Source organism: Nematocida minor (genome assembly GCF_024244105.1).
Source record: "Nematocida minor strain JUm1510 chromosome Unknown 7694, whole genome shotgun sequence".
In the NCBI taxonomy this organism is placed as follows: Eukaryota; Fungi; Microsporidia; genus Nematocida; species Nematocida minor.
The window spans coordinates 1-18,217 of NW_026250356.1; the positions used below are offsets into that span (position 1 = coordinate 1).

Here is an 18,217-nt window from a genome sequence, read left to right on the forward strand (position 1 = left end):
TTGGACTCTGGTGTATACTGCATAGGCTGATTGTACTGGCTTGCCACTCCATCTGTTCCACCAAAATCTCCATGACAGCTATCCCAGAAACAACTTTCCTCAGGAAAATCTCTAAGAATGAAGTCTATGTCATCCACTCTATCTGGCATTCTGTATTCTTCTCTTGATGTGCTAGGTCTATTATATGCATCGTTGAAAAAGCTATCTGTCATACTTGAGCCCGCCATACAATTATTATCTGCCATACTTGTCCCCGCCACGTAGGCACTCTCTTCTGGATTGAATGCTGTGTATACATTCTCTGCCATACTTGGCCCCGTTATATAAAGATTTTCTTGTGTATTTTGCCCCGTTATATAAAGATTTTCTTGTGTGCTTGGTCCAGCCGTAGAAGATAATTCTTCTATATTTAGGGGTGTATAGGCATTTTCTGCCATACTAGCCTCTGGTATGTGCTCTGCTGGCTGTTCTTGCTGATCTGCCAAGAGATCTGCACTGTTGAAAAACTCTCCGTTCCAAAAAGGATCGTCTTCAGGAAAAGGAAAATCGATAAAAGAAGTGTCTAAATCTTCTATTCCGTACATGCTGTGTTGGTCATCTAACAGATCGCCATTGTTTCCTATCTCTTCATTAAAACCATCCCAGCCTGCCCTGCACCCTGTGCTAAAGAGAATAAATAGTACAGCAGCGCCCAGCATTCTTTTCAGTTTCTGATTTCTCATACAAAAACATAGTTTCTTTTCTAATTATATTCTTCATTTAGGGTAAGAGTGGATTTTTTAGTAATATGAATTGAATTTGCAATTTTCCAATAATACTGCTAAATACCGCGCGCAAAGAAACATTTGTCTTTCTAATGACATTTTAAGCCGATGTTATAAGAGATATTCTTCTTTATTCTTTTTCTCTTTTCTGTGCTTCCTCCTTCTCTTTCCTAAATGTCTATAGAAAATATAAATGTAAAAGTAAGCAAACTCTACACAAACTATACATGTTAATTTATTTTTATTTATTCAGCAGTACAGAAAAAAGGCAATATATTCATGGAATCTTTTTGGTTGGCGATTATTTCCACTTTTTTCTATTCTCTAAAGTATACGACAGATATATAGCGTTGGCAAAGGAAACAGCGAGCTAAAAGATGTTCCAGACGATCTAGCAAAAAAGAAATGATTGGCTAATACTTGCACAAGAAGCCAGAGAAACCTTATCTATTCTCACCAAATGCGCTTTTTCAATAAATTATCCAAATTAGCGTAAAAACAGACAATGCATGGTTATTAGCCACATCTAAAAATTTGCATCGATATATCTGATCAAAAAATTTTAAAGCCCAATATGGAAAAAACGCGAAAAATTTTAAGCCGTTGGCTATTTAAACTAATTTTTTTTGCTAGTATCGCAATGGAAAAAGACAGCACAGTAACAGTGGAGATAAACGAAGATCTACTATCAAATATAAAGAACAAGATAATGCAGTACATTGATGTAGTTTATATAAAAGAAGCAGTGCAGAAGGAAACAAACTTGCCAATCGTTTGTGGCGTTCTCACTGCAGTAGTTGTTGCAATAATAGTGATAATGGCTATATTTATATCAAGAAGAAGAAGACAAGCTAGAGAGCGGACTGAAAAAGCTGTTTATAATAGAAACATTGAGTTAGAAGCACAGATTAAATCACTAGAAGAGGAAGTTGGAATACTGAATGAAAGAATGACAAATCTTTGTTCAAAAATTGAAATATTTAGAAATAAAAATACAGATTTCCAGAATGAAGTGTTCCAGCTAAAACAAGAAGTAAAAAAGAATGAAAATATAATTAATGAGAAAGATAAAGCATTAAATGAGCAGAGAGATTTATACGAAAATGAAATCAAAACACTTCACACAGAATTTAATAAGAAAAGTAGTGAAATACTTAAAATACAAGAACAAATGAAGCTTGATAAACTAAACTACGATGAAAAATGTGCAAAACTAGAGAATGAGAAAGTTGAGCTTCGAGAACAAGTTGGTAAATTTGACCAAGAGAATACAAATTTACATAATGAAGTGTTCCAGTTAAAACAAGAAGCAGCAAAGAAACAAGAAAAAATGCTAGATGATGAATATAGAGTATTAGATCAGAAGAATGGTGACCTCCAAAAAGAAAATGAAAATCTTAATGAAAAAGTCAAAAACTTAGATCTTATGATAGATACATTACAAAAAGAGATACATGCTAAAGAAGAATTATATAACAAAGTAATAAAAGACCTTCAGCTTTCAAATGAAGAGGTAACAAAAAAGCTCGAAGATATGGAAAAGAAACTTGAAAACACAAAAATACATCATGCAAACCGTATTGCCAAGATGAAAGGAAGTAAAAGATCAGGTGGCAATAAAAGACCAAAGAGACATCACTGAAAAAGAAACTAGAATCACACCTTCTAATAGGCAGCTTGCAAAGAACCCACAAGCTAATCGAAAACAAACTAACAGAGGAGACAGATTTCAATATATGGAAGTATTGGTTAGCTGTCTCAACTAGAGAAAAAATAAATTATTACTCTCTCTAACAAATAAATATTTATTTGCATTTAAACTTTCTTTGCTAGCATTCACTAGCATGTCCATTAGTCTCATTTAATTACTGCACGATCACGTAGATAAGAATGCCACACAGATCATTGTGATGTCCGCACACAAAGTATTTAAAAAGTTTGCAATTGCCAGAAGCCAAGGATTCCACATGACTTCATTCAAAAAACAGCCTGTAGAGACGAATGAAAGTACATTATCATATATAAAGAGAATATTAGAAGAATATATTGATATATTTTATCCCACAAAAGAGGAACAAAAGAAGACAGATACAGTATTGCTTATTGGTGTTATCGCAGGAGCAGTAGCTATTATTCTTGTAATAAAGATGCTATACCAATCAAGCAGAAAGAGACAGGCTAGAAAGAAAGCTGAAGAGTTTGCTATATATCGAAATACTGAGTTGGAAGAACATGTTAGAGCACTCAGAGAGGAAGTTAGCAGATTTAATAGAGAAAATAAAAGCCTTGTTGAGAAAAATGAAAATCTTAAAGAACAGGTTGAAGATGTGCACAACATAGTACTTAACTTAGAAACAAAGATAAAAGATAATCAACTAGCATTTGATAGTGAATACACAAAATTAAGCGATGTTAATGAGACACTTGAAAAAGAAAATGAAAGAATTAAAAAACAAATTGAAGATGGTGATAATGTAGTGTCTAAACTATATGATGGAGTAGTGAAAATTGCTTCACACGAGAATGATAGTGAATGTGCATATACAAAGATATATAATATAGAAATTAAAGAACTTGACATGATTATGAAACAACTAATTGCTGATGGCAATGCAAATTTTGGAGCTTTAACTGAAATTTTAGAAGATAGAATTGAAGAACGTATAGAAATGTACATGCTCAAACGGAGAGAAGAAGCGTCTAAAAAAGAGTAAGTATGATTTAGCACTTTCATCCTCCAACAAATACGCCAATAAAAGACACCCATGTAAGTGCAAAAGTTGATGATATGAGAATATGTTGCAATTCTATACCGGATAAACTAAAAGTGTACACAAAAATAATTTGGAAGAAAATTAAAACATACAAGTAAAAAAATAAACTTTCATCAACAAATTATCATATCATAAACCTTTAGCCTTTATTTCTATTTTCTATTACCATGCCTATTATTCTAGGGGTGCTTCAAGCAATCTTAGTTTTCAACAAAACACAGTTTTTATCTTATCATCACAGCTTTCACAAAACTAGTGGTCCACAACGTTCAGATTACCTGTCACCACTTTATCATCCAAAAGCGTGCCGTCTGGGATGTGTATAGACCTTCCTTCTTCTGCTATAATTATAACAGTGCCCTTGAGCTCTACGTTCTTTCCTATCGTAACATTCCCGCTGACGGTCAAATGGTCTAGATCGTCTATGGCAACAGGGCCCTTTACGTGTTTTTTGTAGCTGGATACGGTCTTAAAACAGTCTCCAACTAGCTTTATGATTGGGATGGTGTCTGTGATTCTGTTCTGCGAGATAGACAGGGTGCCGTGTGCGATTTTAAAAAGCGTGCTTTGGAGAAGAAAGAGATCGCTGCATGTTTTAACGGGCAGGAACCTGCTCCTGGGCACAATTAGCCCTTTTGAGTTTGAAAAGTACCTGATCGATGCCCCAATGGCAGTTTCCAGCTGTATCACGCTCTCTCCGTTTTCCAGCTTTTTTTTATTTTCAATTATTTCCAGCTCCATTCCTCCCTTGTCCAGAATGCTCTTCAGAGCATGCAAGTTTATCCATATGGAGTTTGTGTTGAATATTTTGAACTTCCTGATGCTCGTAAAGTCGGACTTGTTTTCCTCTGGAACCTGAGCTATCTCCAGGAGCCTCAGCGAGTTATCGTACTCTATCAGAGTCCCTCCCTTTACGTCAGCTCGTGTTTTCTTTGTTACCTCCATCAGAAAATCTACGTTATCCTTTATCACATACTGCAGTATGGATAGATCAATGCCTGCCTTTAGATTGTCAATGTTGCTTACGAATAAGTACTCTTTTCCCTCTTCCAGCAGCTTGTCAAGCATTCCCGACTCCTGCAGAGACTCAAAAAGATCGCCGTGTCCTGGCGGATACCATCCCTCAGACTCTTTAACGGAAGAGTCAGAAAGGGCAGGCATCAAAGTGTCTGCAAATATTCTCGGAAAAGCACTCTGCTCAAATGTCCACACACTTTTGTATTTGCTGATCAGTTTGCTCGTCTGTGCGTGCGTGTTGTAGCTGTTCATTAGGACCAGAGGAACAGTTGCATCGTATTTTGTGTTGAAATGCTCGAGCTGTCTGACTGTGAGGTCTATGAAGTTCAGATAGTCTTTCACCTCTATTGCGCTCTTGGGGCCCGTGCAGCCCATGGAAGTGCCCAGACCGCCGTTCAGCTTTAGCACAGCCAGCTTATTCAGCATTTCTGAAACATTGTCGATGTGCGGATCCACTATCGATTCGTACTCCACCATCATCTCTGCAGGGGGCGGAGATATTTTTGACCACTCAATTTTGTCTGATCTTGTTTTGAGATAGCGCGAAAATATTTTTGAAAACTTTTCCAAGTCTTCAGGTTTTGCTCTTTCGTATCTCTTTAGCGACTCCAGCTCCTCTGCCATCAGAGGAATGAGGCTCTCTGCTCCTCTTTGCTTAAACTCGTACGCGGTGTCTATTCTGGGCAGCGCGCTCTCCTCCATCCCCTCTATCACAGAGGGCAGTGCTTCCTGTGAGTTGTTGTGCTCCATTAAAAATAAAAAATTGTTTCTATTTATTCTTGTTTCACCCCCATTCCTTCATTTTGAAACACGGTGTTTTTTAATTTGTGTGCTGTTTATTGGTGCCATGCTCGCGGGGTGTCTTATTGTTACAATGGTTGCGGCTGGTATATCAGCCAGCGTGCTAAACAAGTACATTGTAACCTATCTGCACATATCGGGCAAGTTTTTCATTCTTTCTGTGCAAACTGTGTTTCTTCTGCTCATACTATCTGCCATTAACTTTTTTATTCTCGACAATCTCTCTTTTAAAATATTTTCCATTGCCGCTCTCTCCGTGTGGATGCTGCCTGCGGTTTCTTTGGTGATTATGATATACTCGGGCCTGGAGGCAAATGCACGGCTCCCCATCTCTTTATTCACAGTTCTCAAAAATCTTACCATTCCTGTCATTGCCCTGCACGATACGCTGTACAACGGGTACAAAATAACGCCTCTTACTTTAGCATCTTTTGTTCTCATTCTTGGCAGCTCGTTTCTTGGCGCATACTCCTCAGATAAAAAAAGAAGAGATTCTGTGTCTCTTCTCGGAATACTCTGGATGATGGTAAACTGTTTTTCGTCCGCTGCGTACATCATCCGATTCAACAGCATAGTACGAAAAACAGATGTAAACAGCGCAGCAGCTGCATGGATTGTGAACGCGCTGGCATTCCCCATGATATTTCTCTGTTTTTTGGTAGAGGGCGTGGGAGATGCTAAAGGCGCCAGAATGAAAGAGATAGGAATCATTGCGCTCTCAGGCGGAGCAGCATGCTCCATAGCCGTGGCCAATGCACAGGCTGCGCACACCTTCACCACCACAACAGTGGCTGTTATTAACGCGCTGAACAAACTTCCCATTGCAGCGAGCGGAGTTATTTTTGGCTTTGAGTCCACGGGGCGAGCCTCCAAATGGGTTGCGGTGCTGATGGGTGTAGCATCCTCGATACTCTATGCAGTGTCTCGATCGCCTGCGCATCAGTGACAAAGGACACAGCGCTATTAGCACGCTGTGATATTGCTAAAATCAGTGATATCGATAGAAAACCGTTTATAAAATTTTTAAAACCATTTATATTCACAGTAACTAAAATATTTATTCTCTAAAACTCTACTGCATTCTCTAGCTTACCATATACACCTCTATCCTGTGATTCAGCGACTTGTTCTCGTGTATGCTGTACTTTGTATACGGTCCATCTTCTGATTTCTTTCCTGCTATGTATATTGCTCTGACTCGGCCATGGACCAAAGCCATGCCACACACTAAACACGGCTCCCCCGAGAGAATAACGGTCTTTCCCGTGCACAAGTAGTCTTTTGTGCTCCTTGAGATGTTCTGCACCATTCTTATCACCGAGTGCTCAAATACGCTATCTTCTCCTTCTTTTATCCCTGAAAAAACAGTGTACACTTTCTTGTCCTCCAGAATAATCGAAGATTCTGCACAGCCTTCATCCACACTACTGCACCTTTTTTCTTTTTTTATTATTCTTTCAACTTCTGCAGGAACTGTGCTGCACTCTTCTATCTGCGGCTTTACTATCGTGCAGGGCCACATGGCCTGTGCTATTTCTATTTCTCTAGCTGTTTTGGGCTCTATCTTAGGCACTTCTACCGTGAACATTCTCTGATTTTCTATGCCCAGAGATGACAAAAATTCGAAGTCTTTTTCTTGCGAGTATTCGCGCTCTCTGCAGAGGAGTATTTCTAGAACATCATCCCCTGGCTTTATTCTTTTAATGAACTTTGGCTTATTTTTAAAATAGAAAGAGATGGATCTAATTATCTCGCTGGAGTCTTTCTTGCCAATAGACACGCCTACCCACTTCTCTCCCTCTATCGCACTTGGTCTTCTGATTCGCACACACTCCATTGCAAAAATATTCAGCATAACTCGCAGAAAATTAAACAGTATTTTATTCTTCAAAAAAACTACACATTTCACTCAATACTCCCGGATTAATATTTACAGAGAGCCTGCACAAACGCAAAAACAAACACAAACTAAGCAGAGATAAGAATGTTCAGCTGGCTTTTTAATTATACGATTGCAAATTTATTGTTAGAATGCTGTGTATCCTGCACTAGTTCTTCCAGCGTTACCATAGCCCTTCATGAGCTCTTCCATTGCGCAGATGTTTCCGCTGCCGCCACTTCCCATTCCCATCCCCAGGCCGCTGGGCAGGCCGAGATTGCTGTTCCATCCGTTCATGCCGCCTCCAAACAAAGACCCTCCCAGCATTCCTTCGTTTCTACAGCATCCACCCATTGTAACCTTCATAGGAGGCAGCGAACCGTCTCCATAGATATCATTAGGTTTATTCTTGCATGGCTGCTGTGTTAGCGCATTCATGTGGACAGCTTCAGCTACTCCCATCAGCACGGCAGGATTTATTGGACATGCACCAGGCTGTCTCATCTGCTTTATCTGCTGCTGCTCTCTCAGCGCGTTCATCATGATAGCATTTATGTCAGGGCCTTCGCTGCAGCAGCTGTTAAGAGATACGCGCATGGGCCCTGGATTCATATCGTTATTCGATGGCTTGCACTGCATAGGCCCCAGTTCTCCGTTAACAGGGCAGCTAGTATTGGCCTTGTGGAACGACAGAATATCTATGAGATTTGACGGGGAAAAACCCTCGAACTCTCCAAAGGCAGCACCTGATCCACAGGAGGACTGTCCCCCCATGCCTCCGAACATTGGAGGACTGAACATCCCGGGAGCACCACCCCATGGCCCGTTGTTGCTGCATGCGCCTGTCTGCCCTGGGAAAGGAGGGAAGGGGAAGGGCTGTGCAGGAAGGGGCTGCATTGGCATGGGCTGATTCTGTGCTTTGTTTGCCAGGTAGCCCTCTATTGCAGCGTATCCTTCAGGTAATCGGAGGTTAAGAATGCCCACTAAAATCTTGTGGAACTCTTCGCACGTGTTGAATGATCCTGTGATCTGTGAGTTGGGAGTTGTGAGGATCTTGAAGGGGTTGATGGCATTCAGCCAGATGTCAAGACACTCTGTTCCTGTATTCTGTGGGATGAGCCCCATTTGCATCAGAGTGTTAGCATCGTAGCACTGCGACATGTTTGCCTTTGCGCCGTACTTTGTTATTGCCTCCTTTAGGGAGAGGATAACAGCAGCTAGCTTGTCCAGGTTCTTGTTCTTGCATGTTGCCTTGGGGAGACAGCTGCACAGCCCCATCATGTTCGAGGGAGAGACGCCTCCTATTACCTCAGCCATCAGATCAGCTGTCATCTCTGCAGAGACCATGGAGCAGTATAAAAATGTAAGGAACACCGCTGTGTGTCTGATTATTTTTCCTTTGATCATGATAAAATCATGCCCTGCGCCTAAATAATGATGAACACACACTCTGTTTCTATTTTGACAAATAGAAAGATGTTTTATTAAAATTGTTACAAATTCAAAACACATACGGTTTTACTTTTTATTTGCACTAGCATTTTATTTGCGTATTGTTTAATGAGACTGAACAAATCACTCTGATACACGAGCTAATTAAGCACTCTTAACTGCACTTATCTTTGGAACAATGAGCCAACTACTAGCCAGCATTCTCAGCTATTACAATAAAACGAATAGCTACGTACTGAGTGTACACTGACTGCTGCTGGCAGTTATTTTAGCTGTATACTGGATGGACTCAATCACTTTTAATTCTTGGGCTGTATTAAGTTGTATCTTGTGCTTTATTTTTGTTTATGTTCCCAGTGTATTTCTGTCTTTTACTTTTACTTTTTCGTATTCGCAATTTTATTGTTCATTCACTCATATGAGGTAGCATGCTAGTTGATCAGATCGATTAGCAGCTGTTTTATCTCTTCTGACTTGCAGAATATTCTTATCTTGGCTTTAGTGGACGTTGATTTGTCTTTTTTTACCGTTGCCTTAATTAGCACGCTCTCGCCTGTGTGCATAAACACGCCTGTCCATTGCAGGTTTCCATCTTCTTCCTCCTGCACTTCCATTCTGAACAGGTTCTTCAGCTCTTTAATCACCTCATCCACAGGCATGCTGAACTTAAACTCTTTTACCAGAGGGTCTTCTTCTCTTATTTCTGCTGCATCGCCGCCTGGTGCAATAAAATCGCTTATTTCTATCTCAAAGTCGTTCAGCCGCACTTCTCCCACTTCGTAGTCTCTGTCATCGTACACCGAGTATCCGAATGTGCTGGATACCTCTGCCCCGCACACTTCCATGTAATCAGAAGCAGGCACTTTTATGCTTATCTCTGTTGTATCTCTTCCTCGGAGGTATATCACTTCATCTCCTATGCAGTTCTCATTCATGAACACCCGGAGCCTTCCCTCTTCCAGAACCAGATCAATTTTACTCGTTATCTTGTACTGCAGGACAATAAATTCATTGAACATGTTCTTCACAACCGATATTTCAAACTCGCTTTCTTTTCTGTTCAAAACTATTCTGTTTGATGCATGCAGCTGCACAGAGTTGAACTTCGACTCCAGTGCATTCTCCTCTCTTTTTTCAATGAATATATCTGCATCTTCCTGCAGCTTCTCAATCACCATTCGATCTATCTCTGTATTGTCTTTCAGCACAGCTGTGCTTGCTCCTGCACTGAACAATACATGCAGCGGATGCGTGCAGTCATCAACTGCGAGCGATAGATTTACTGCTGGCTGCACGTTTTCATTGTCGAGGATGATTCTGTTCAGAAGAGAGCCAGTGTGCTCTGACGACTTCTTGTCTATTAAATTTCCCAGTATTTCTACAGTAACCCTTGGGTACGACGAGTCTTCAATGTAGTTGCACAGCATTCCTTCCAAAGACCTTTTCAGCTCTTCGTCTTCCGTGACATTCCTTATTTTTGCGATGTTCTGCACTATTTTCACTTTGTAGCTGCATGATCCCTGGGCTGTGAGGGCCTTCTTCAGGAGTTCGTCCCACGAGGTCCCTTTGAATCTGTCGCACATTCCCGTAACTGACTCAATGATGGACACTTTCTGCGTTTCTCCGAGCTCGTTAAGCAGCTTTGGAAGGGTTTCAGCTATTTTTCCAGCTGTTTTATCGCTGCCCACTTTCAGGAGGATGGACATAGCGAGCAGCGCAACTGTGCTGCTATCTGCCAGCATCTCTTCAATCATTCCCCGAAGTGCAGATAGTTTCTGTTTGTAGTGCACCGAGAGGGTGTCTATTGTCCGAAGTGTTGCTATTTTTACAACCGAATTGTTTGATTTTAGCAGTTTTTTTATTCCTCCAATGACCTGTGCATCAAGCGCTCCCACTGCATTGTTCATCAGGTGGACATGCCGCAGGGCTTCAATAAAAGGCGCGGGATCTGACTCATCGAGCGCCAGGAACTGCGAAAAGATTTTCAGTGCTGTTGGATTTGACAAGTGTGCAGACAGATATCTTACGACGTGCACTGCGCTTATTCCTCTGCTGTACAGATGCGGGGACTTGCCAATGACATTCACTATCTCTCTTTCGTCCTGGGGGCGTATCTGGCTCATGAGAATAATGGCATTCCCGAATGCTCCTGACGATTTAAGCCCCTGCATCCATCCGTAGCTGCTGAACCATTCGCTCAGTGATGGATTGGAGAGGAATATCAGCACAGGAACGATGGTGTTTAGTGTGTGGTATTCTGTTTCTATCAAAGACTGGTGCACATACTTCGAGCAGTCTTCAAGCATCTGTTCTGGCGTGATTTGGAGAAGAAGCTTCAAGGCTTCAGCCCTGAGCCCGTCTTTTCTTGCTGTGATGTTGTTTATCAGGGCATTTATGGCTACAAAGGAGCCAGATGACAGATCGGCAATGTTTCTAATGAAAGAGTACGAAAGTATCTTCAGATAGGAGTCTCTTGTCTGGAAGCTGTGCAGCAGCCTGGATATGACGGTGTCTATCTCCAATTCTGTGAAATGAGCGGAGGTAATCTCCTTCAGCACGCCCACAAGCGCATTGGTGCATTTCCTGGCTAGGATATTTCTCTCTGTGAATGCGCTCATTTCAGAAATTGCCTTGTCTTTACTTCGTCCTTCAAGTCTCATAGTAAATTATAAATAAAAATAGTAATTTATTATATCTCCTACTTCCCACAGCGACAGAAGAAAATAAAAGTAGAGAAGAAGAGAAGAGAAAAATGGCAGAGCAGGTAGAAGATGTCTAGAAATAGAACATAAACAAAAGATACCCAATTACTGCCCATTTGCTCTGTTTTTCTTTTATTTTCCATTGCAGTACTAGTTTACTGTGCTCCTTTAAATAAACTTTTTATTCTTCCGTTCAATTCTTCTGTATCAAAGAGATCTCGTCTTAAATATTCTTGGTTATAAACACTCTCATCTCTGAATAAACCCTATGCACTACAGAAGACTGTGTTTAAACAGCCTGAAAGACCTCTTGAGAGAGTGGAAAATAAAAATAAAGAAGTGGAAGAAAGACATAAAAGAGCACAGAGAGAAAGTAAAGAAAGGCCTTGTAACGATAGAGTGCTACTACGAAGATGAGAAGCAATGGAGAGCAAAGATAAAGTGCATAGCAAAAGAGCTGTGCATAGATGCCATATGGTTCAGCGTCTTTCACACGCACTCATCACAGAGCAGTGAAGAGATAGCAGAAAGAGTAACAGAAAGACTCGAGAACGATGTACGAAGAAAAGAAGAAGAGAAAGAGAACACAAGAGCATTAAAACTTAGACACTTATACGGCAGCAGGTACTAAACCACTTCTATTTTCAGCATACTTGCACAGATAGATCTACTTCTCTTATCCTCAATCTCAGCAGTTATCTCGCTCTGTTGCAGTTCTGCTACTATAGTAATCTAAATAAGGAAAAATTAAAATACAAACAGATCTATGCACAAAAGACCTCTCATTGTCCAAATCAAGCAAGTAAATCACTCCAATTTTAACAAGCATCTTTATGCGCAGAATGCACACAATTGCAGTGCTATTTTTACTCTACTGTGTGAAGATGGAATACCCGAGAATGTTTCTCTTTTTAATATCAATATTTATTATTCTGTTGGTGTTTTACTCTCCTCTGGTGCCTCCTCCTGTTCGTTCTTCGCTTGGTTGTGTCTCACCAGGGCCTCAGCTCTTCTGAGTATCACCTCCTCTGTTACTCCCAGCGTGTCGCACACTTCCTTCGTAAGGCCCTCTGCCAGCAGAGACTGTATCATCAGCATGTCCTTCTCTTTGCCCCAGCCCCGAGGCAGTCCCGTTGTCTTTCTTAGCACAGGAACGGCCCCCGCGCTGAGTGCTTCCAGGCGGTCAAAGAGATTGATCTTGTTTGTGAGCACTTTAGCGAGCTCAGCATCAAATCCGCTGCGCCTGCTTTGTCTTTTCTTCATGTTCTCTTCGATCATTCCTATCATGTTCGTCATTTCAGTGATAATATTACGGCCTCTGTACATCTTCACAATACTTTCCCTGTTTTTCTGTGTTGGTCTTCCGAATAGCTCAATTGCTGCAGACACGCTTTCCCTCTCTTCGTCTGTGTCGTCTTTCTTATTGATCACAAGGAGCATCTTCCTGAGCCTGGAGTTGAGCTCTTCCCTTGTGCGCCCTTTGTACACTGCTGTTTCCTTCCCTTTTTCGCTCTTCAGCAGGCCCACGCGCACTTTCTCGTCTACGTTGATGCTGTACAGCCCGTATCCGTTCTCTCTTACCTGCTGCACAATCAGCGCATCGTCATCTGCTGCCCAGTTCTTCCACTCTATCTCTGCTGCTCCCTTGGAGTCCTCGTACGTCTCCAGCAGCTCAACCACCTGGCACCTGAAAAGGAGCCTCAGAGGGTCTACTCCTGCAGGGAGAGCAATGCTCTTATCGTCATCTGCTTCATCATCTCCCTGGGTAGCCCACTCTAGCGCCATGCTCATGTCTTCTCTTATGCTCTGTTCAGGAATAGCTCTGAGTGCTCTTCTAATGCTCCTTGCCACCTGTGCCTTGCTGAGCCCCGGTGCCTTTGTTCCCCTCAGCTCAACCAGGAGATCAGAGAGATTTTGCTCCAGCACTTCCCCGCGCTTCCTCTCTCCTTCTGTCTCTCCTGTGCTATTTACACCATTAGTACTCTTAGACGAGTTATTAACTGCTGCACTTTCCCTCTTTATTTCGCTCTTCAGTTCTTCTATTCTCTGCACTCTTTCTTTCTCCTCTTCTGGGGAGATAAGCCCTGCGCGCGCCATCTTCCTGAGCACTCTTCTGAGTCTGCTCTCTGCGTCTGCAGCTCTTCTCTTGATCAGAAGGTTCTCCCAGAAGTCCGGATCATCGATCTCCTCTGCCACCTGGAAAGATGCTTTGCTGAACACATTCCCGCTCTGGTCTTCGTGTCTTACAACACTCGTTCTTCCCTCCAGGATTTTATCAATGTCCTCCTCGCAGAACCTCTGGTTCACGTCATCCGCCTCCATGAGCACGCCGTATGCTCCTTTCTTCAGCAGGGACTCCACTCTTCCTTTCCTGTTGTGTGCAGACTCTCTTTCCTTGTCCCTGTGCAGTATAGCCCTGTCTAGGCCCAGTTTCAGGCTGGCTCTATCAAACATCTCTCTCTCGTACGTATTCCTCGTGACAAGCCTGTATATCTTCACCTCTGCTGTCTGTCCTATCCTGTGGCACCGAGCCTGTGCCTGCAGGTCATTCTGAGGGTTCCAGTCGCTGTCGAATATAATCACCGTATCTGCTGCTGTGAGGTTAATTCCCACGCCTCCTGCCCTGGTGCACAGCAAAAAGACGAAAGAATCCGCATCCGTGCTAAATCTGTCGATGGAAGCCTGCCGTACGTCTCCTCTCACTGTTCCATCAATTCTCTCGTACAGGTACCCTTTGTACTGCAGATACTCTGCTATCAGGTCGAGACACTTTGTCATCTGCGAGAACACAAGGACTTTGTGGCTCTTGTAGAGCTTAGCGAGCAGCTTGTCCAGGAACACGAGCTTCCCGCTGCTCTGTATGAGTATCCTGTAGTACTCTGACCGATCCACGTCCTGCACCATGTCCTGCCCGTTCTCCATCAGAATCTGCTCCTCTGCTCCTGCGATGAGATACGGGTGTATACAGCACTTCCTGAGCTCCATCATAATATTCAGGAGATTGGGCGTAGATGACCCTGCTGCCCCGAGGAACTCCATGTTCTTCTCAAGGATTGCCCTGTAGAATCTCTTCTGGATCATCGTGAGCTCCACCTCCACGATTGTCTCTTCCTTCACGGGGATGCTCTCCACGTCATCTTTCATGCGCCGTAGCATCAGGGGCCTCAGCAGCAGCTGTATTCTCTCCACGTCTTCAGCCTCTTCCATCTTGTACGCCCCGAGGAAGTACTTCAGCGATGGGAACTTGTCTTCGTCTATGAAGTTGAGGAGAGACCACAGCTCGGCCAAGTTGTTCTGCAGGGGCGTCCCTGAGAGGAGCACTTTGTGGTCTACCTCAATGGCGCGCAGAGTCTGTGCGGCTTTGCTTCTGCTGTTCTTCAGCCTGTGCGCTTCATCGAGCACGCAAACTCCGAATGAAACAGCAGAGATGTGCTCCACCCCTGCGATAGCCATCTCGTACGTTGTCAGTATGACGTCAAAGAGAAGCCCGTTTGTGCTCCTGAACTCAAAGTCCTGCATTATCTCCCGCGCAGCCTGCGAGCCGTGGTACACGAGCACGCGAAGGTCTGTCCACGCGGCAAACTCTCTCTCCCAGTGCGGGATCGTGGAGAGGGGCGCAACCACAAGGGCAGGCCTCTTCAGCCCGCACTTCGAGATAACCGTGTCCACAAATGCTACACTCTGTACAGTTTTTCCGAGCCCCATTTCATCAGCGAGTATGCACGACTGCCTAAAGAGCCACTTGTTAACGAGCCAGGAGACGCCCTCCTTCTGGTACGGCCTGAGCTCTCGCCCGCCCTTGAAGAAAGAAAGAGACTCTGGGACTCTGTCCCGCGAGGGTCTCCATCCTGCGGGGGTGGAGGGGAAGTACGCTCTTTCTCTTCTTCTGGTGAATGCTGCCATGGCCTCGGAGAATCCCTCGCAGTCTGAGAGGTGGTCAGCGTACTCGAAGGTTGATGACTCGTACGGGAACTTTTTCCACTTTGTGAGGTATATCTTTCTGTGCGTCCCTTCGATCACCTCGTCCTCCTCTGCTATTATTCTCTCCACTGCCACTAGGTCTGGGTGGAATATCTCTGTGTCCTCTGTGTGCGTAAGAGGGCTCTTCATGAATCTGCGCAGCCGCATTTCTCCTGTCTTTGTTTCTGTGAGGGCCTCAGTGGGGACCCAGTCGCAGTGCAGATACGACTTCCCTCTGAACTTCACGTAGTAAGTATTCTCTGCGGGGTTGTACGACAGTATTTTCTCTACGTTGTCCTCCTCTTCTGTTGGCTCGTCTATTTCATCCTCTGAGGGATCCTCTATGCTGCTCTTGTGCACAGCTGACTTGCGCCTTGGCCTGCTGCTGGTGAATGTTGGTGCCTCTGAGTAGTCATCGTCTTCATCGTCTATTTCTGTTGTTAGAGTTGGGCTGTGCACTTCAGCTGATCTTTTTGCCTGCTGTGCCCTGTGTCTCTCTGAGGTCTCTCTGGCGTGTGTCTGATGTGCTTCTGTTTTTGGCTTTGTGCTTATTTTGTTCATCAGCACAAGGTTGTTCAGGTACATCTGGTACTGTATCGTGCTCGCTAGGCCTTTATTTATGTACTGGTAGTTGTATATTCTCTCCTGCAGATCTGCTGTGTTGCTGCTCCCATCGCCGCTGCTCGGGGATATGGGGACGTGTATCTTTGGGTTCAGGAAGGGGCTCAGAGGGAGCATTATTCTTCCCCCAAGGACAGGCTCCTGCATCTCCACCTGTGCGTCGTGCGGATGCGTGTCTGACTTTGTCAGGGGAGTGACTAGATTTATGTCCACCTCCTGCTCCAGGCCCTTGAGAAGGTCTTGCACGCTCTCCATGCGCGCAGACGCGCTGCAGTGGGGCCTTTTGTGCTCTGCCGAGTCTGCAGGGGATTTTCTTGGTCGCCCTCGAGATGATTTTCTTGTTCTTGCAAGATCTTCGCTTTCTTCCAGCGTATCGCTATCAAATACCGAGCTGTCCGAAGTGTCTAAAAAGTCCGTGGAGTTATCGCTCCCGGAGTCTACTTCTTTATGCATAAAAAAGAAAATTAGCAAAAATAAATAAGATGGAGATTAAGTTCGACTTCGACGGATGGGTGAGGAATACGCTCGGGCTTGTGGAGGTGGACCGCACGAAAAGGCCAGACAATGCGATAGTCTGCAAGCACTGGCTCCGAGGCCTCTGCAAAAAAGGGGAGGTGTGCGAGTTCCTGCACGTCTTTGCTCTGGACAAGATGCCGGAGTGCTGGTTTTTCTCGAAGTACGGGGAGTGCAGCAACCAGGACTGTTTATTTCTGCACATAGACCCAAATAGTAAGAGCAAAGAGTGTGTGTGGTACAACAGAGGGTTCTGCAGACACGGGAATAGCTGCCGCAATAAGCACTACAAAAAGAGAATGTGCTTTAACTATGAAGCTGGGTTCTGCCCCCTGGGGAGGAGCTGTCCGTACGGGCATCCCAAGTTTGAAACACCAAACCCAGAGCACCAGAGAACAGAGCAGCAGCAATCGATCATATCAAAGCCTTCCAACTTAATAGGATAGGTGTATGGGTGTAGTGTTAGTGAATAAATAATGGCTCCAAGTGAGCAAATACAAATTTATTTTTCAGTCATAGTGTGGATTAGTGAAATGTATTGGGATAAATATTTTAAATAGAGATAGTTTTGCATAGTTTGCAGAGTGTGAGGAGAGATGGTGGATCAGAGGAGGGACTGCTCTGATTGTGGGCTAATTAGTGATATTTTTAAGGTATCTATCTAGATGAGCTATTTGGTAGATATTTCATTGCTTTATTCATTGAGATATGCTATGAAAAGAAGAGAGTTCTTGTGGTGTTTTGAGGAAGAAATAATATTTAAGTATTTTATGCAGAGAATATACTGTAGATGAGAAAAGTGGAGAAGAATGAAAGTTAGTCAGTTTTTATGTTTGGATAGGCAGGATTTGATTTAAAGCATTTGTTAATGAATGAATAGAGTTTGTCAATGAATGAAGGCAGTAAGTGTACTAATGCGGGCTTTTTTTCTGTTTATTGATGTAATGGGCTGTATTTCTACTGGATGCTTTGCTGATTATAATAGGATAGTTTATTGTTGTTCTGTGATTGGTGCATGATATGATGCTTTGCTGGCATATAAATAGAATATGTCATTACCGGAGAATGCGCTACGGGAGTAGTAGAGTGTACAAGTTTATAATCCTTGTTGTAGTTATAGCTGCAGCAGCATGTGCGGGAATGTGGATAAAAAAAGGGTACAAAAAAGACGGAAAAAAAGAATCAGCGGAAGAGAAAGACGGCGAAAAACACAGCACAGCTCAGAAGAGCGATGACAGTGCTGGGAGCGCAGAGGAGAAAGACAGTGCTGACAGCGTGCGCACTACTAAAACTGACACCACTGAGTATTTCAATCACAGATCAGACTCTCTGGATAATTATGAAACTGATCCTGGGTTTTACGACTCTATACACGAGGAAATGGACAGTGGAAACGGTGCGCAGAGCACCCATAAAGAGGAAGAGAGCGTGTCTACACATGCAACTACAGTGCACTTTGGAGAAACCTTTGGAACTGGGCACAGACTGCCAAATAAAACACCTCTGGACGACAATATGAATGACTCAAACTTTGAGGACAGAAATCTATCCAATAGTTTTGCAGTTCAGAAATTGGACAAGAAAATAGAAGAAGAGAAGCTAAGTAAAAGATTGCAAGAAGAAGAGCTGAATAAAAGATTGGAAGAAAATGAGCTGAATAAAAGATTGGAAGAAAATGAGCTAAATAAAAGATTGGAAAAAGAAGAGCTAAAAAAGAAATCAGAAAAAAATAAA

The 18,217-nt window shown here is 43.1% G+C and overlaps 12 protein-coding genes across 12 annotated transcripts; 6 read left to right on the forward strand and 6 right to left on the reverse strand.

Annotated features, from left to right (window-relative positions):
* On the reverse strand, positions 1-722 carry NEMIN01_2273 (uncharacterized protein; the record flags this gene model as incomplete). Its single annotated transcript, XM_051478215.1, has 1 exon — positions 1-722. A coding segment is annotated over one exon (722 nt), but the record flags the coding sequence as incomplete, so codon positions are not given.
* Positions 723-1,404: 682 nt separating this feature from the next.
* On the forward strand, positions 1,405-2,406 carry NEMIN01_2274 (uncharacterized protein; the record flags this gene model as incomplete). The annotated part of the gene is made up of 1 exon (XM_051478216.1): positions 1,405-2,406. The coding sequence occupies one exon, from the start codon at positions 1,405-1,407 to the stop codon at positions 2,404-2,406; it is 1,002 nt and encodes a 333-aa protein (XP_051334176.1).
* Positions 2,407-2,674: 268 nt separating this feature from the next.
* Positions 2,675-3,478, forward strand: NEMIN01_2275 (uncharacterized protein; the record flags this gene model as incomplete). The annotated part of the gene is made up of 1 exon (XM_051478217.1): positions 2,675-3,478. One exon carries the CDS (start codon positions 2,675-2,677, stop codon positions 3,476-3,478), a length of 804 nt encoding a protein of 267 aa, XP_051334177.1.
* Positions 3,479-3,790: 312 nt separating this feature from the next.
* On the reverse strand, positions 3,791-5,305 carry NEMIN01_2276 (UTP--glucose-1-phosphate uridylyltransferase; the record flags this gene model as incomplete). Its single annotated transcript, XM_051478218.1, has 1 exon — positions 3,791-5,305. The coding sequence occupies one exon, from the start codon at positions 5,303-5,305 to the stop codon at positions 3,791-3,793; it is 1,515 nt and encodes a 504-aa protein (XP_051334178.1).
* Positions 5,306-5,402: 97 nt separating this feature from the next.
* NEMIN01_2277 (GDP-mannose transporter) lies at positions 5,403-6,302 on the forward strand (the record flags this gene model as incomplete). Its single annotated transcript, XM_051478219.1, has 1 exon — positions 5,403-6,302. The coding sequence occupies one exon, from the start codon at positions 5,403-5,405 to the stop codon at positions 6,300-6,302; it is 900 nt and encodes a 299-aa protein (XP_051334179.1).
* A 138-nt stretch (positions 6,303-6,440) lies between these two features.
* On the reverse strand, positions 6,441-7,211 carry NEMIN01_2278 (tRNA-specific adenosine deaminase 3; the record flags this gene model as incomplete). Its single annotated transcript, XM_051478220.1, has 1 exon — positions 6,441-7,211. One exon carries the CDS (start codon positions 7,209-7,211, stop codon positions 6,441-6,443), a length of 771 nt encoding a protein of 256 aa, XP_051334180.1.
* Positions 7,212-7,382: 171 nt separating this feature from the next.
* Positions 7,383-8,642, reverse strand: NEMIN01_2279 (uncharacterized protein; the record flags this gene model as incomplete). Its single annotated transcript, XM_051478221.1, has 1 exon — positions 7,383-8,642. One exon carries the CDS (start codon positions 8,640-8,642, stop codon positions 7,383-7,385), a length of 1,260 nt encoding a protein of 419 aa, XP_051334181.1.
* A 476-nt stretch (positions 8,643-9,118) lies between these two features.
* NEMIN01_2280 (coatomer subunit gamma) lies at positions 9,119-11,347 on the reverse strand (the record flags this gene model as incomplete). The annotated part of the gene is made up of 1 exon (XM_051478222.1): positions 9,119-11,347. One exon carries the CDS (start codon positions 11,345-11,347, stop codon positions 9,119-9,121), a length of 2,229 nt encoding a protein of 742 aa, XP_051334182.1.
* A 310-nt stretch (positions 11,348-11,657) lies between these two features.
* NEMIN01_2281 (uncharacterized protein) lies at positions 11,658-12,020 on the forward strand (the record flags this gene model as incomplete). The annotated part of the gene is made up of 1 exon (XM_051478223.1): positions 11,658-12,020. One exon carries the CDS (start codon positions 11,658-11,660, stop codon positions 12,018-12,020), a length of 363 nt encoding a protein of 120 aa, XP_051334183.1.
* A 296-nt stretch (positions 12,021-12,316) lies between these two features.
* On the reverse strand, positions 12,317-16,423 carry NEMIN01_2282 (chromodomain-helicase-DNA-binding protein 7; the record flags this gene model as incomplete). Its single annotated transcript, XM_051478224.1, has 1 exon — positions 12,317-16,423. The coding sequence occupies one exon, from the start codon at positions 16,421-16,423 to the stop codon at positions 12,317-12,319; it is 4,107 nt and encodes a 1,368-aa protein (XP_051334184.1).
* A 29-nt stretch (positions 16,424-16,452) lies between these two features.
* NEMIN01_2283 (cleavage and polyadenylation specificity factor subunit 4) lies at positions 16,453-16,929 on the forward strand (the record flags this gene model as incomplete). The annotated part of the gene is made up of 1 exon (XM_051478225.1): positions 16,453-16,929. One exon carries the CDS (start codon positions 16,453-16,455, stop codon positions 16,927-16,929), a length of 477 nt encoding a protein of 158 aa, XP_051334185.1.
* Positions 16,930-17,548: 619 nt separating this feature from the next.
* Positions 17,549-18,217, forward strand: NEMIN01_2284 (uncharacterized protein; the record flags this gene model as incomplete). The annotated part of the gene is made up of 1 exon (XM_051478226.1): positions 17,549-18,217. A coding segment is annotated over one exon (669 nt), but the record flags the coding sequence as incomplete, so codon positions are not given.